Raw genomic sequence first — 14,212 nt, 5'->3', positions numbered from 1 at the left:
TGGAATATTTTGACATAATTATGAAAATAAATTCCAATCTACAAATAATATTATTTTATAAATAAATGATATAGTTTTTCAGCTCAATTTAATTTTACAATTAATATTTAATTAAATTCTATAGAAGCGATTTAAGTATGCTTAATACTAGTTAAAAAATTATTTAACTTATTGCGATATTATGAATGAAGCATTAAAACTAAAATAAATTGATGAAGACAAACATTTTACAATCATTAAGCTCAAAATTTTTATGGCCATAAAATTTTCTGGCGTTTTGGTGGAGAATGATCGGAAGACGTCTGCAAAATATAAAAAAAAAATATATTAAGGTACTAAACTTAGATAAAAACAATAATAATATAAATAAATTATTTCATACATTACTCTTTCTTTTCTGATCATTTGAAACTTGATGAATATCATTAGACAGCCTTATATTATTCTGTTCACATTTTAATTTATTAATAGGTGATTTTAAAATACCATTTTTATCACTCGTGTTTGAATAATTTGTTTTGACACTCTCAAATGATTTATCAAGTGTCTCTCTGCAAATATTAATAAAAAATTTTAATGAAAATTAAAGTACCAGATATTTAATAAATTTTAGAATTTTTTTAAGAAATAAATTAGTGGAAAAAAAATTATAAAAAAACTTGACATGCAAAAATTTTATGAAAATTAATTTAGCAGATATTTAATAATTTTAAGAATTTTTCTAATGAATAAATTACTGCATAAAAAAAATAAGAAAAAAAATTGACATTTAGAAAATTTAATAAATTAAAAATGCAATTTTTTAAAAATAATTTTTCGGAAAAAATTTTTTTGTTAAATAAAATTAAAAAATGGTCAAGTGACAGCTAACTTTAATATCATAGAAATTTAAAAAAATAAAAAATGTCATTTTTTTAAATTAATTTTTTGGAAGAAATTTTTTTGTTAAATAAAATTAAGAAATTGTGAAGCGACTGCTAACTTTAATGTCGTAAAATTTAATCAAATAGAGTATATTTACATAAAAATAAAAAAAAAACTTACCTTGACTGTTCAATATCAGAAATTTTTATGTTTTTAGTCACTCTTAGTTCGCACAATTTTTTACCCAAGGATCTCTGGTCGTTGTATTTTCGTTGCGGCATCGGCAAAGCAATCCGCTTAAAAACCTCGAGTAGTTTTAGTTTGTCCATAGATCCAATGTCTTTTATTACAATACATTTCTGTAAATATATAAAATAAAAGAATTTATTGATTAACAATCAAGTAAACAAACAATATAGTTAAATAGTAAAATATAACCTGCATTAATACATACATCTTTCAGTATCTCGCGTAATTTACAGTCAGATAACAAATGGGGAGATGTTAAGTCGGAGCAATCCATTTTTTAGATTTATTTTTAAATAAATAAATCAAGTGATAAATTTTCAACTGTTTTTTATTATTGTTATTATCAACTTTAAAACCTCCAACGTGCTTGTGTACTGTGTACTCCGTTTATACTGAGTTTTAGGTTTCATTTACATGTAAATAATATTTACCTGTTCGGTGTTTACATTTTTGCAACAATGACAGCGAATAATTTGACTTTTAAAACTCGCCTGAAACATTTTCAACAATAAATTTGACGTTTGATAATTTTTTTTTTTTTATCTTAAATCATTTTTAACCTATATACTTATTATTTATTAATTAAATTTATTATGAAGTGAGTGTATAAATATACTGCTAAATATATAAATATAAAATCAAGATGCGTGAAAGAATAGAAATAGGTGAGTTAATGAGTAATAACAATTGCAACGACTGAAAATGATAGACAGACTTTCGATAATGTTCTAAACAATAATTAATTTTATCAGTAATTGAGTAATAAAAATTCTAGGAATAATTTCCAATGACAGCAGTCATGAAGGAACAATAATGCAAATAGCAAATAGCCTTGATGCATTACAATCAGCAGCCTCACAAATATTTCAATCAATTGATAACAGAGTTTCTAACTATTCAAAAAGGTAATTTTAATTATTTATTTATTTATTGCAATGTTAAATTTGATAATAAATTTATTTCAGACTCCAAGATGTAAAACAAAAAGCTACTAAGCTCCAAGATCAATTATTTTATTTACAAAACAATATGAGTTTGAAAGCGATAAAAATGTACTCAGACGCCAAGTACCCTGCGTATTCGACTTACAAAGAGTATCAAACACTTATAAATAATCCAAAAGAGGTAACTAATGAAGTAATGACCCAAGTGGAGAGTTTTTCTGTACGGCGCCCAACTGAGTCAGGTATCAGAGCTGATCATTATGCCAGCGAATTGAAGCTCAAAGAAAAATTACAATTTTATTATGTCATGAACAAATCATTGAAAAAAGACTGCTTGGATAAAACAAATGAGACTCCAGTAACGAGAGTATCGTCCGTAAGTGCATTGCTAATTGATGATGATGATGATGATGATAAAATATCTAAAAAATACACGGGCTTGTCTTCGGAACTTGGCAATAATCCGAGAAAAATTGAAGATGCGCCTAATTCAATAAATCAGCCATGGCAGTCGTCAGATTTTGACTCACCATCATATTTATATGCTCCGATGTTGGGCGAGGTAAGTTCTAATAAATTTATTGGTAATTATTTACAAGTTAGATCAACTTCTGCTTGTTTTTACGGCGCATTTATGATAAAAAATGTCGTGAAAGAGAAAAATAAAAATTTCGATACCTTTTTTTTCTTCAAAAGTTGGAAAAAATTTTGGCTCTCGTGTTTTTGGATAAAATTTCTATTTTATCTTTTTTTGATGTATTTTTTTTCAAAGTAAGGTAAGAGACCCAGTTATTGACACTTGTCATTTTGGCCTAATTAAAAAAATAAATTATTCCCAAAAATTCAATTATCTTAAAATTTATATTTATTAATTTATTAGAGTTGATTTTAATGTCAATAACTAGGCCAGTGTCAATAACTGGGTCTTTTACCTTACATAAAAAAAAACGAACAATTTAAAAAAAAAAAAGTTGAATATCACAATTTTCTAAAAAATTTATAAATTTTTTTGAAAATTTGTTAAAATTGTGATAATCAACTTTTTTTTTTTTTTTATTGTTAATTTTTTTATGTATTTTTCCAAAAAAAAATTTATAACATTGTAAATATTTAAAAATTTATTTTTGTTTTGATAAATTAATTAAATTATTTATTGCTTAGGTCCCGCAAATAAATGTACCAGCAATATTACCAGATCTTCCAGGAATAGTAGACGATGAGAAATTTGTCCTAGACTTGAGTTTTCAAAGCCCGATAGCCCCATCCTCAGCAGTAACATCACCAACAGCAAGAATCGATCTTCCAGACGCCGCTATGACAGTAAAAGACGATAAACAAACCAAGAAAATTCAAAATCCTCCAAATCTTCCCAATTTAGATCAAGACAATACAGAAACCTCGGCAACACCGGCTCCGCTCCCACCACCTCCACCTCCTCCGCCAGTTACTAAATCTGAAAGCTTACCGATTCCTCAAGCATCTGCAGCATCAGCACCACCACCGCCGCCGCCGCCGCCTCCTCCACCTCCACCTCCAGCTTCTTCATCAGTGACTGGTGAATCCAAAGAACAGAAAGTAGAAATGAAACCTACAGCGAGACCAGCAGCCTCAACCGACGATCGTAGTAATTTAATGGAAGCTATAAGAGCTGCTGGAGGGATTGGCAAAGCTAAACTTCGTCAGACTACCGCTGAAAAACCCAGTGACAGATGGTCATCGGCTGCTGTAGGCGGCGATTTGATGGCTGATTTACACGCAAAGCTCTCACTGAGGCGCAAAGGCATTGCTGGAGGCAGTGCTGGTGGAGCTGGTGGGTCTATTGGAGCTCTAGAGAGAATATCTCGTTTGATTCCTCCGCCACCTAAGCCTAACGAAGCTTCTGATCGTAATTCTACAAGCGAATACGATTCACAGCCCGATGCTGATGACTGGGAAGAATAATTTTAAGTCTTTTGGTTTCTTTTTTTTTATAAATAAATGTTGATGTATATTTTTAATTATTAATATTTTCGACGTACTATTAATTATTGTAAATATTAATAATAACAGTAATAATAGATGTATATTGTTTCTTTTTTTGCTATTAACGTTTAATCTTGATTTTTTTTTACTGATGATCCAAAATAAGCATGGAGGATATGTTAGTAGTAAAATAAAACTCGCTGTGCATCAAATCAATAAGTTAAAAGACCTAGTTATTGACACTTGCAATTTTATTTAAATTACATAAAACAAATCGACTCTAATAAATTAATAAACATAATTTTTGAATTATAAATTTTAAGATAATTGGTTTTTTGAGAACATTTTATTTTTTTAATTAGAATAAAATTGCAAGTGTCAATCAACTAGGCCAGTGTCAATAACTGGGTCTTTTACCTTACATAAATACTAATTAAAATTAATTTAGCAGATATTTGATGATTTTTAAAATATTTTTAACAAATAAATTATGGCAAAAAAAATTGACATGTAAAAATTTAAAAATATTAAAAATCCAATTTTTTTAAAATAATTTTTTGGACCAAATTATGCTTGATATTTTGATAATGATTAAAAAATGTGTTTATTATTATTATTATTATTATTATATAAATAAATTGAATGTTAATTTGAAATAAAAGAAATAATGCCAGTTGATATTTAGTTTTATTTAAGTCTCATAAAGTATTGAATAAATATACTTCTACCCTCCATAGATACACGGGATTCCTATTAATACAACACAAGACACTCAACATGACAAATAAAAATTATAAAAACAAAATTCAGAATTGCCAATTTAAAAAAATTAAATTTTTTCATCCACCTGAACGTACAATCACATAAAATAAAATAAAATGTAAATAGTAAATATGACATGTCACCAGCTAAGTAAACAAGTTTATATGTAAATTTTTGGAGCTATATGTGCAAATATTTTTTTTTATCTATCAAGCTAATAAATTTAATTCCTGGCGGGAAAGAAGCCACGAATTGAATTCGAGATGAGAATTTAATCAGCCAATTAAAAGGCTGGAAGTAATTCAGCAGTTGTGTGTAAATCTGAACAATTTTTCATTATGTCAGTGTTGGGCAAAAATCAAAGGTGGTTAGTGTCGGTGTGATTGTTCATTGCTACCCTCAGCTTCAGAATAATTGGTATTTATAACAGAAAGTGACAAGGACTGATCATCAACAACACTCGATAGAATTTGACACGTCTTTAATATTACTTTGGTTTAATTAGAGTGGAATTGTAAACAAAATAAATATTAAATATCTGACCGAGATTGGTAAATTGTGGCACATGGTAGATTTTAGCTTGCGCAGTGTACCAGAGAAAAGGTCAGGGCGGGCTAAAGTCGATTACCACAATGCGGCAAGCTAGCATGAAGAAAAAGAAAAATTTTTTATCATCATGCCATTTGGGTGGTGATCAATAGACAGATTTCCTATTAATTATCGTGATTGCTAAGTAATTTAAAAGGTTTCATTGAATGATAGCTGATGTATTGCTCTCTGTTGAATATTATTGACTAGTTGAAATCCAAGAACAGTAAATCGTTGCGCATGACCATTATTTTCATACACGATTCTACATACTATACGAGTGTTGCGTGATACTGGCTGCTGTCAATTATTTGTTCGTAAGTATCCTTTTATTTATTTATTTTCAATTACTCCTTACTCCATTTAATTATCTACAATTTTAAGTGTATTGAGTTTGGATTAATAATGGTTTATTTTATTTTTTTATTTCAAATTTTTTTATCAGAAGAAATGAATTTGGTGAATAGTAGAGTGACATAACTTTAACTGGTACCAAAAAAATGCGTTAGCAACACGTGTATATAATTTTTTAATGCAACGGTCAATTTGTTGTGACATATAATTACAATAAGACGTGTAAATCGATAGTAAAGTAATATTGTATTTTTTTTTTATTTACAGTGACGCATGAAAATTTATTTAATGTGGAAGATAATTGGCGCGAAGTAGTTGACTGAAAATTATATGTAATTATTTTTTTTAAATTAAGGTATTAATGACGTAAGAACAGTTGAATTATCATTTTTTAATAATTATCTATTTTTCCTTATGTATTTTTTTATTTAAATTAATTTTTAACGCAAATAATTTTTGCACCAAGGTCAACTATTTATGAATTTAGGGACTTTTTGAGTTTAAAAATATAATTTTACTTTTTATTATTTTTTTTTTTTTAGTTACGTAAGTAGTATTAAATTACAGGAAAAAGATTATTTTATAAAAAATTACAAATTACTCTAATTACGTATATCTATTCAAGTATCAGCAGTAATTCTTATCAGGAATTTTAAAGATTATCAAAAATTCCAATCAAGATATTCACTAATTAAAAATTTATAAGTTTTTAATTGATGGAATAAAATTTTTAGAAAGACTAATTTTACTTGCAGTGATTTTATCAAGAGTTTGAACAAACCGCGTCTATGTAGTATCTAACCAACCGCTAGATGGACGCTAACATTGCAAAATATTCGCGAGTTTCGCGAAAGTCTAAAATCGACTTAAAAAAATTTTTTTTAAATTGTAGTTTGAATTTAAAAAAATTCTAGCGCTACCTAAAATTGAACAACATGTTGAAGAATAATTGAGAAGAAAGAAAAAATAATTTCGCTGAATATTTAATAAGAAAATGAATTATTTCTATCTTCTCGCAGGTGGTTGTTCATAGTACAGTTTAGTATATAAGGATCAAGCTAACATACAATATAAGGTAGTCCGATGCTTCTCAGGAAAACATAAACATCATGCGGCCTACTACCAGACCACATCATGTCCAGTACTCAAGTACAATAAAAACCGTCATCGATTCGATAAATTACTTAATTAAAACAAATACTGTAGAAGCGACTTTGACTACTCTTTTGCTATCGATGATGATAATAATAATTGTTTTAACTTTTGACAATTTAATTATAGTAACTGCTTTAATCTTCTAGACATGTTAATTTATTTTACACCTGAGGTGTCAATAAATTATTTAATGCTAACTAAATTGATATTGAAAAAATATTGATCAGATAAATTTATAGCTGATGAAAACTCAAGCTGAAATAATTATTAATAATTTTAGAGGGGAAGAAATAAGTAAAACAACGCAGAAAAAGAAATTAATTTGAATCAAGAGAAAAATTCTTGAATCAAGAAAATAATTCTGAAAAGTTTCAGTGTCTTGAATCAAGACAAAAAATTATTGAATCAAGTAAAAATTAATTATACTAAAGAAAATTTCTTAGTTTAAGAATTTTTCTACTCAAATCAAAAAGATCAAGTTCTTAAAAATTATTTACTTGATTCAAGTTAATTTTTTTTTCTGTGAATTGTTTTAAATTTTAAAAATATAAATGTAGGTAAGTTTTAGGACATGTCGTAACTAAGAATTTGGCCATGATGATGAGACATGAAAGCATTTAATGTATTCGAGCCAACTTTGAATCACGTCGGAGGATAGTAGTTCGATAGGTTGTAGTCATTCGGTCTGGTTTGTTCTTTTAAATACTTACTTAATATTTTAATGACAATCCAAACTCCACCGGTTTTAGCTCATCCATTTATTATATTATAAATTATAATTTATAATGTATACAGTTCTTATCTTTGTACATAATAATAGTCTGTAAATTTATTAAAAATTTTTTTTTGTTTCAGCAGCGCTGATTAAAAAATTTACACTAACTCGGATAATTAATACCGAGAAAATCATCCTGAGCAAGGTTCTGTAAAAAAAAAAAAATAATGGAGCCACGTGAAGATGTCGAGGAAGAAGTTCAAGATGATACTTTTGATGAGTCTCAGAATCTATCATCCCCAGCTGTTGAACTGTCGAGAGATAAAAAAGGATTAAAAAGAAAAACGAGTATCTTCAAGTACTATTCATTTAAATCAACAGGTATTGTTATAAAAATAATATTAATTTTTTTTTAGGAATTTTAAAAGTAGTGCATTATTTATAGTCGCTCTATAACGAAACTTGATTTTTATCTTTATGAGCAAGTATATATGGTCAAATTACGTCGATCAAAGTCTAAAAGCGATAACAGAGTTTCATCAAGTTTATTGTTTTATTAATTGATTACTGAATTATTCCCAGAGTAATTTTTTTTTCTCATTCTAATTATCAGGAGTTTAAAAGAGCTAAATAAATGCTGTAAATTAACTCGATTTTTATTGTGACAGATGTCTTACTATGTAGCTTTGTATTCTAATAATAAAGTCATGAATAACAGATAGGTGATGTGCGAGCCCGAGAACACGAGATTGAGCATCACGAGACGGTTTAAAGAGCTGCCAAAAAAATCACCAGATCCTGTTACATTTATTTATTACCGCGAATTTTTTAATCGATAAACTTTTAAATGTCACAGCTTAAAAGTTTATTTTATGTCAAAAAAAATTTAGTTCAAGTTTCCTTACAAAAACGAAGAAAAAAATTAATGACTGTTTATTTTTAAATTCCCAGCGATAAATAAAAAAAAAAAAGTTTGAAATATAGACGTCTGAACGATAATAACAATATCGGAGCTGCTAAAGAGAGAGGAGAAGGCACAAGCCTCCACCGTCAGCCAATCGGACTCCGCCGAATGTAGTGACATCACGCCTGAATGTACCGGCATATCATAAAATAAAAAACAAAACGGAAATAAAATGAGTAGGCAGTGATCATTATAAACTCACATTGCACTTTACACACTACTTGGATACCCCTAGTCTGGCTAAGTCTTCTCCAGACGAATTAGTTTACTCAGTATGCAATATTGAGGCTTAGAAATTTTTTTACTACTTTTTTTAACAGTATCAAATGCATTTATATATTTTTTATTAGTAAAGTAACTATTTAAATTATTTTAACATTTATTTATAAAGTGAAAGTTTTATAAAAAAGGAATTTTTTATAAAAAAATGGGTAGAAAAAGTGTTAGCAATTGTCCGTCGCCTACCGGATCAACTGTTGAAAATCTTAACTCTGAAAATGTTACGGCAGGCATGTACTGTTATTTATTTGTTGTATATTTTTATTGCAAAGTTTCTAATAATTTAGTAATAAGATCAAAGTAATTTATATATTATTATTGACGTTATCAAACAAATATGTACTTTGAGGTCGCATTTTAATGAATTCAAACTGATTTTTTTAACTATAAATTTAAATAGTACAAAGTTCATGAATTTTAAAACCAGCTAATTAATATTACAGAGGCTTTGCCGGGCTCAGCAAAAAAATCAGGACCTCTTGTTGGAGTCATTGATGTCGGTACACGGACTGTCAGATTTGTGGTAAGTTTTCAACTAATTAATTAACTAAATATTAAGCTATAAGAGTAAAATATTTAATTTTTTAGATATTTACGGCCAAACGTGTCAGTGAAGTAGCATCCCATTCGATTGACATCGAGCAATTGAGTCCTCAAGAAGGATGGACTGAACAAGACCCCAAGGAAATTTTATTTGCTGTAAAAGCTTGTATAAAAGATGTCATTAAAAAACTTGAAAGCATTGGTGGAAGTGCTTCTGACATTGTCACTGTCGGTCTTACCAATGCTAGAGAAACAACATTTGTTTGGGATTCAACAACTGGGGAACCACTTCACAACGCTATTGGTACGTGTTATTATTTATTTATTGAATAATGATTTTTGTTAAATTGCACTGTACTTTCTTAACTATTGACATTTATAAAGATATAAGCTCATCCTGATGTTACACTCATCGAGAGCTTTCATTTGAGTACCCGCATGCATTTTTTATATATTTTTCATATATATATATATATATATATATATATATATATATATATATATATATATATATATAAAATATATGAAAAGTTGATGTGGGTACTCAAATGAAAGGTCTTGACGAGTATAACATTGGGATGAGCTTATATCTTGAACAATGTCAATAGTTCACAAGATACAAGGTCATTTCTTAATTATTGATATTTTTAAAGATGTAAGCTCATCCTGATGTTTCACTCATCAAGAGGTTTCATTTGAGTACACACATGCATTTTTTATATATTTTTCATATATACATATATATAATATGTATAAATATATGAAAAATTGATGTGGGTACTCAAATGAAAGGTCTTGATGAGTATAACATCGGGATGAGCTTATATCTTTAACAATGTCAATAGTTCACAAGATACAAGGTCATTTTACTTATTTTCTCAATAATATAGATTATAACTTTTTAAATTAATTTGAATTTTATATTGATTATAGTGTGGTCCGATATTCGTACTGATACAATTGTCGATCAGATAATAGCAAAATTTCCCGATAAAAGTAAAAACCATTTGAAGCCACTGTGCGGTCTACCAGTAAGTCCTTACTTCTCGGCATTAAAAATCCGATGGCTGAAGCAAAATGTTTCTACAGTAAGAAAAGCGATACGTGATAAGAGATGCAAAGTTGGTACTTTGGACACTTGGATTATTTGGGTAAATTTTTTTTATATCTATTAATTAATTAATTATTTTATTAATATGCTTGTAATTATTTTTTAGAATTTAACTGGCGGTAAAGAAGGCGGTCTTTATATTACTGATGTGACCAACGCTTCAAGAACAATGTTAATGAACATAGAAACTTTGAACTGGGATCCTACTTTGTGTAGGTACTTTGACATCGATATGGGTTTGCTGCCAGAAATAAAGAGTTGTTCTGAAATTTATGGAAAAATTACCGTCGGACCTTTGTCAGGCATTCCAATATCTGGGGTGAATTATTACAAACTATCAATTTAAAAAAAAAAAATAAAGTACACAATTAATAATATTTAATAAAAAAACAGATACTGGGTAATCAACAAGCTGCGTTGGTTGGACAAAATTGTCTGAAGCAAGGACAAGCAAAAAATACATATAGAAGTGGTTGTTTCCTACTTTGCAATACCGGAACTACTGTATGTAAATTTTATTGTTATTGTTTTGATAGTATTTTAACAAAAGATATTTATTTTTAGAGAGTTTATTCATCCCATGGTCTAGTCACGACAGTAGCTTATAAATTAGGGCCAAATAGTCCAACTGTCTATGCATTAGAAGGTTCAGTGGCCGTTGCTGGGGCGGCAATTAAATGGCTAAGAGACAATATGAAACTTATTAAAGACGTTCATGAGAGCGAGCAAATAGCTGAAAAAGTATTCAGCACTGGAGATGTTTACTTTGTACCGGCTTTCAATGGCCTTTATGCTCCATATTGGAGAAAGGATGCCAGAGGGTAACTTTATAAATTTATATTAATGACATTTATTGTTTCAAGAGCTTTAGAAAATAATAATTTTATTTCCTCAAAGGATAATCTGCGGTCTGACGGCATTTACCACAAAGCAACACATAATACGGGCATCACTTGAGGCAGTATGTTTCCAATCCCGAGATATTATCGAAGCTATGTTCAAAGATTGTGGATTTCCTTTGACAAAGCTCTACACTGACGGTAAAATGTCGACTAATAATTTATTAATGCAACTTCAAGCTGACCTTAGCGGTATACCAGTATGTAAGTATATATTTCTTATTGAATTTAAAAATTAAAATATTTTTTTTTTAATAAATTCTTAACTATTTATTTCAGTCAGATCAACCATGCCAGACATTACGGCTCTGGGAGCTGCAATTGCAGCTGGACAAGCTCAAGGCGTTGAAGTTTGGCCTCTCGACGGAGATGAGACTGAAACAGTTCCTATTGACACGTTTTTACCTACAACAACTCCAGAAGGTAATAAATTTATTTTAAACACTGATAGAAGGATTTATTAACTATTAATAATTTACTATTTATTTGAAGACAATTAATTAATATATTAAATTTTAATAAATATTTTTTAACATTTAATAAATATTTATTTGGGAAAAAAGTACATTTATTAAAAGTTAATAAGTATTTATTAACAGTTAACAAATATTTATTAAAAATCATCTTTATAAATTATTTGCATTAATTACATTAAATTATAATAACGTTTATTGTTAAATACTAAATTCTATCACAGCTCATAATTATCTTTTATATTTTTAGATATTAAAAACGTTAATTTATTTAGTGAATTTAATTATTATCATGTATTCCAGCTATAGGGTTATAAAAAGTGTCAAAAGAAAATTGCTATTTTAAATAAATATTTCTTAACAGTTAACAAATATTTATTAACATTTATTAAATTGTATTTAATAAATAATTTATTAACTGTTAATAAATATTTATTAAATCCTATGATGTTAAAAAATCATTTATTAACAGTTAATAAAGCTTATTAAATATAAACAAACCTTTCTATCAGTGAATAATATGATTTTTCCATTTTGTTATTTTTTATAAATCTAATTTATTTTTTATCAATAATAATTATTTCTAATGAGGTCTTTTGATTGCAGAGAGAGACGGAAGGTATAAAAAATGGAAGATGGCTGTTCAAAGAAGTATGGGCTGGGCTGCGACGAAAATAACTGCCCAAATGACAGGTAAAAAATAAATTAATAGCATTATTAATCATTTTGATCGGTTTTTAACGATACTCAAAAATTTAGCTGAATTGAAAGTTTTTTTATTTTATTTAACAAATAAATTTGTTACAAAAAATTATTTTTAAAAAATTACATTTTTTATTTTTTTAAATTTCTACATATGAATTTTTTTTTGTCAATTTATTTGTTACAAAAATTCTTAAAATTATCAACTATCTGCTAAATTAATGTAGCACATATTTAATAATTTAAAAAATTATAGTAAAAAAAAATTGAAATTTAAAAAAATAAAAAATGCAATTTTTTAAAAATAATTTTTTGGAAAAAAACTTTTTGTTAAATAAAATAAAAAAATTGTCAAGTGACAGCTAAATTAATTTTCATAAAAATAATACTTGTTTTTAAGATTATTTTTATACTGGAAATACCGCTATAAATTAAATAAAGCCGAACCAGCTGAAAAAAATACGATGAATAATAAATTATCTTATTAAAATAATTTCAGATGAAAGATACCGAGTATTGGCCTCTATTCCAGTCAGTTGGTTTGTTATGACTAGCTTTGTCTTACTACGATTGAGCTATCACTTCAAAGAACGGTGACGACATACATCGAATATTATAAACTCGATTTATCTAATTTAAAGCTAGCCAACTAAATAAATTTTATTGTTATTCAGTATACTATTAGATAGTTGATAAATTAGATTATATTAATATTAATAATAATAATAATGATAATAATAGTAGTAGTTAAAGGCTATCGTAAATGAAAAAGTTGTTATCATTGTTGGAATAATCAATGTAGTTATTTATCATTCATTTTATAATTTTATTGACTGAAAGTACGCACAGCTACAATTAAATGCCATTATAGTGTTTTCATTTTATTTATTATTATTAAATCATTGTTAATTATTAATTTTATAAATCACTTGCCTTGTATGCTCAATTCTGTCAAATATTTATCTTTTAATCACGTATTTTTTTAGAAAACAAACGATAAATAATTTATTTAAATTTATATTATATGAAAATGTTACACTTGAAAAAATATAATATTGAATTTTTCGTTATTTTCTTTTAAACAGTACTTAATAAATAAGTTAACGTAATTTATGTTTATTTATTATTTTTGTGATAAGTAATTATGGTTGTAATTTTAAGCTTATTTTAATTATATGAAAGCTGTAATAAATGTTATGAGAAAAGAATAAATACTCAATTTAAAAAAAATATTTACATAATAATTGATGACACTGCAGTTGAAAGACATTAGAAACTTTTTTAATAATTTTATAGCAATTAAATAATTAAGAAAAAAAATTTCCACATGTAGAAATTAAATGACATTAAAGTTAGCATTCACTTGATAATTTTTTAATTTTATTTAATAAATAAATTTTCTCCGAAAAATTATTTCTAAAAAATTGCATTTTTTATTTATTTAATTTTCTAAATGTAAATTTTTTTTCTCATTTTCTTTGACATAATTTAATTGTTAAAAAATTTATAAAATATCGGCTAATTTAATTATTATTAGTGTAAATTTTTAAAAGCATTTTTATTATTGTAATTTAAAAAATTAACAGTTGTTAGCTGACTTTAGTATTATAATAATTGAGGTTATAAATTTTTAAAAAGTATTCTTACC

General features: G+C 26.9%; 3 protein-coding genes across 8 annotated transcripts; 2 read left to right on the top strand and 1 right to left on the bottom strand.

The window, feature by feature from the left end:
* Positions 1 to 105: 105 nt before the first annotated feature.
* LOC123258536 lies at positions 106 to 1,591 on the bottom strand. Its single transcript, XM_044718614.1, has 4 exons — positions 1,319 to 1,591; positions 1,045 to 1,223; positions 383 to 551; positions 106 to 302 (listed from the first exon to the last, which is right to left on the bottom strand). Exons 1-4 carry the CDS (start codon positions 1,385 to 1,387, stop codon positions 252 to 254), a joined length of 468 nt encoding a protein of 155 aa, XP_044574549.1. The 5' UTR covers positions 1,388 to 1,591; the 3' UTR covers positions 106 to 251.
* An 86-nt stretch (positions 1,592 to 1,677) lies between these two features.
* Positions 1,678 to 4,112, top strand: LOC123258494 (WASH complex subunit 1-like). The gene is made up of 4 exons (XM_044718534.1): positions 1,678 to 1,778; positions 1,889 to 2,018; positions 2,079 to 2,619; positions 3,219 to 4,112. The coding sequence occupies exons 1-4, from the start codon at positions 1,757 to 1,759 to the stop codon at positions 3,996 to 3,998; spliced, it is 1,473 nt and encodes a 490-aa protein (XP_044574469.1). The 5' UTR covers positions 1,678 to 1,756; the 3' UTR covers positions 3,999 to 4,112.
* Positions 4,113 to 4,933: 821 nt separating this feature from the next.
* On the top strand, positions 4,934 to 13,438 carry LOC123258487 (glycerol kinase-like). 6 transcript variants are annotated; one of them, XM_044718522.1, is made up of 12 exons: positions 4,940 to 5,686; positions 7,737 to 7,974; positions 9,280 to 9,359; positions 9,425 to 9,683; positions 10,313 to 10,530; positions 10,597 to 10,809; positions 10,884 to 10,994; positions 11,055 to 11,311; positions 11,388 to 11,593; positions 11,669 to 11,812; positions 12,469 to 12,555; positions 13,064 to 13,438. In XM_044718522.1, exons 2-12 carry the CDS (start codon positions 7,821 to 7,823, stop codon positions 13,159 to 13,161), a joined length of 1,827 nt encoding a protein of 608 aa, XP_044574457.1. In that variant the 5' UTR covers positions 4,940 to 5,686; positions 7,737 to 7,820; the 3' UTR covers positions 13,162 to 13,438. The 6 variants fall into 6 exon arrangements, with proteins under 6 accessions (XP_044574462.1, XP_044574457.1, XP_044574458.1 ...); XM_044718523.1 differs by having other exon boundaries at positions 7,734 to 7,974; XM_044718525.1 differs by lacking the exon at positions 4,940 to 5,686 and adding an exon at positions 7,577 to 7,658.
* Positions 13,439 to 14,212: the final 774 nt, after the last annotated feature.

The sequence above is a fragment of the Cotesia glomerata genome, linkage group LG2 (genome assembly GCF_020080835.1).
Source record: "Cotesia glomerata isolate CgM1 linkage group LG2, MPM_Cglom_v2.3, whole genome shotgun sequence".
Taxonomy (NCBI): domain Eukaryota; kingdom Metazoa; phylum Arthropoda; class Insecta; order Hymenoptera; family Braconidae; genus Cotesia; species Cotesia glomerata.
Note: the sequence above shows the minus strand (reverse complement) of the source record. Positions and strands in the feature narration are given on the sequence as shown.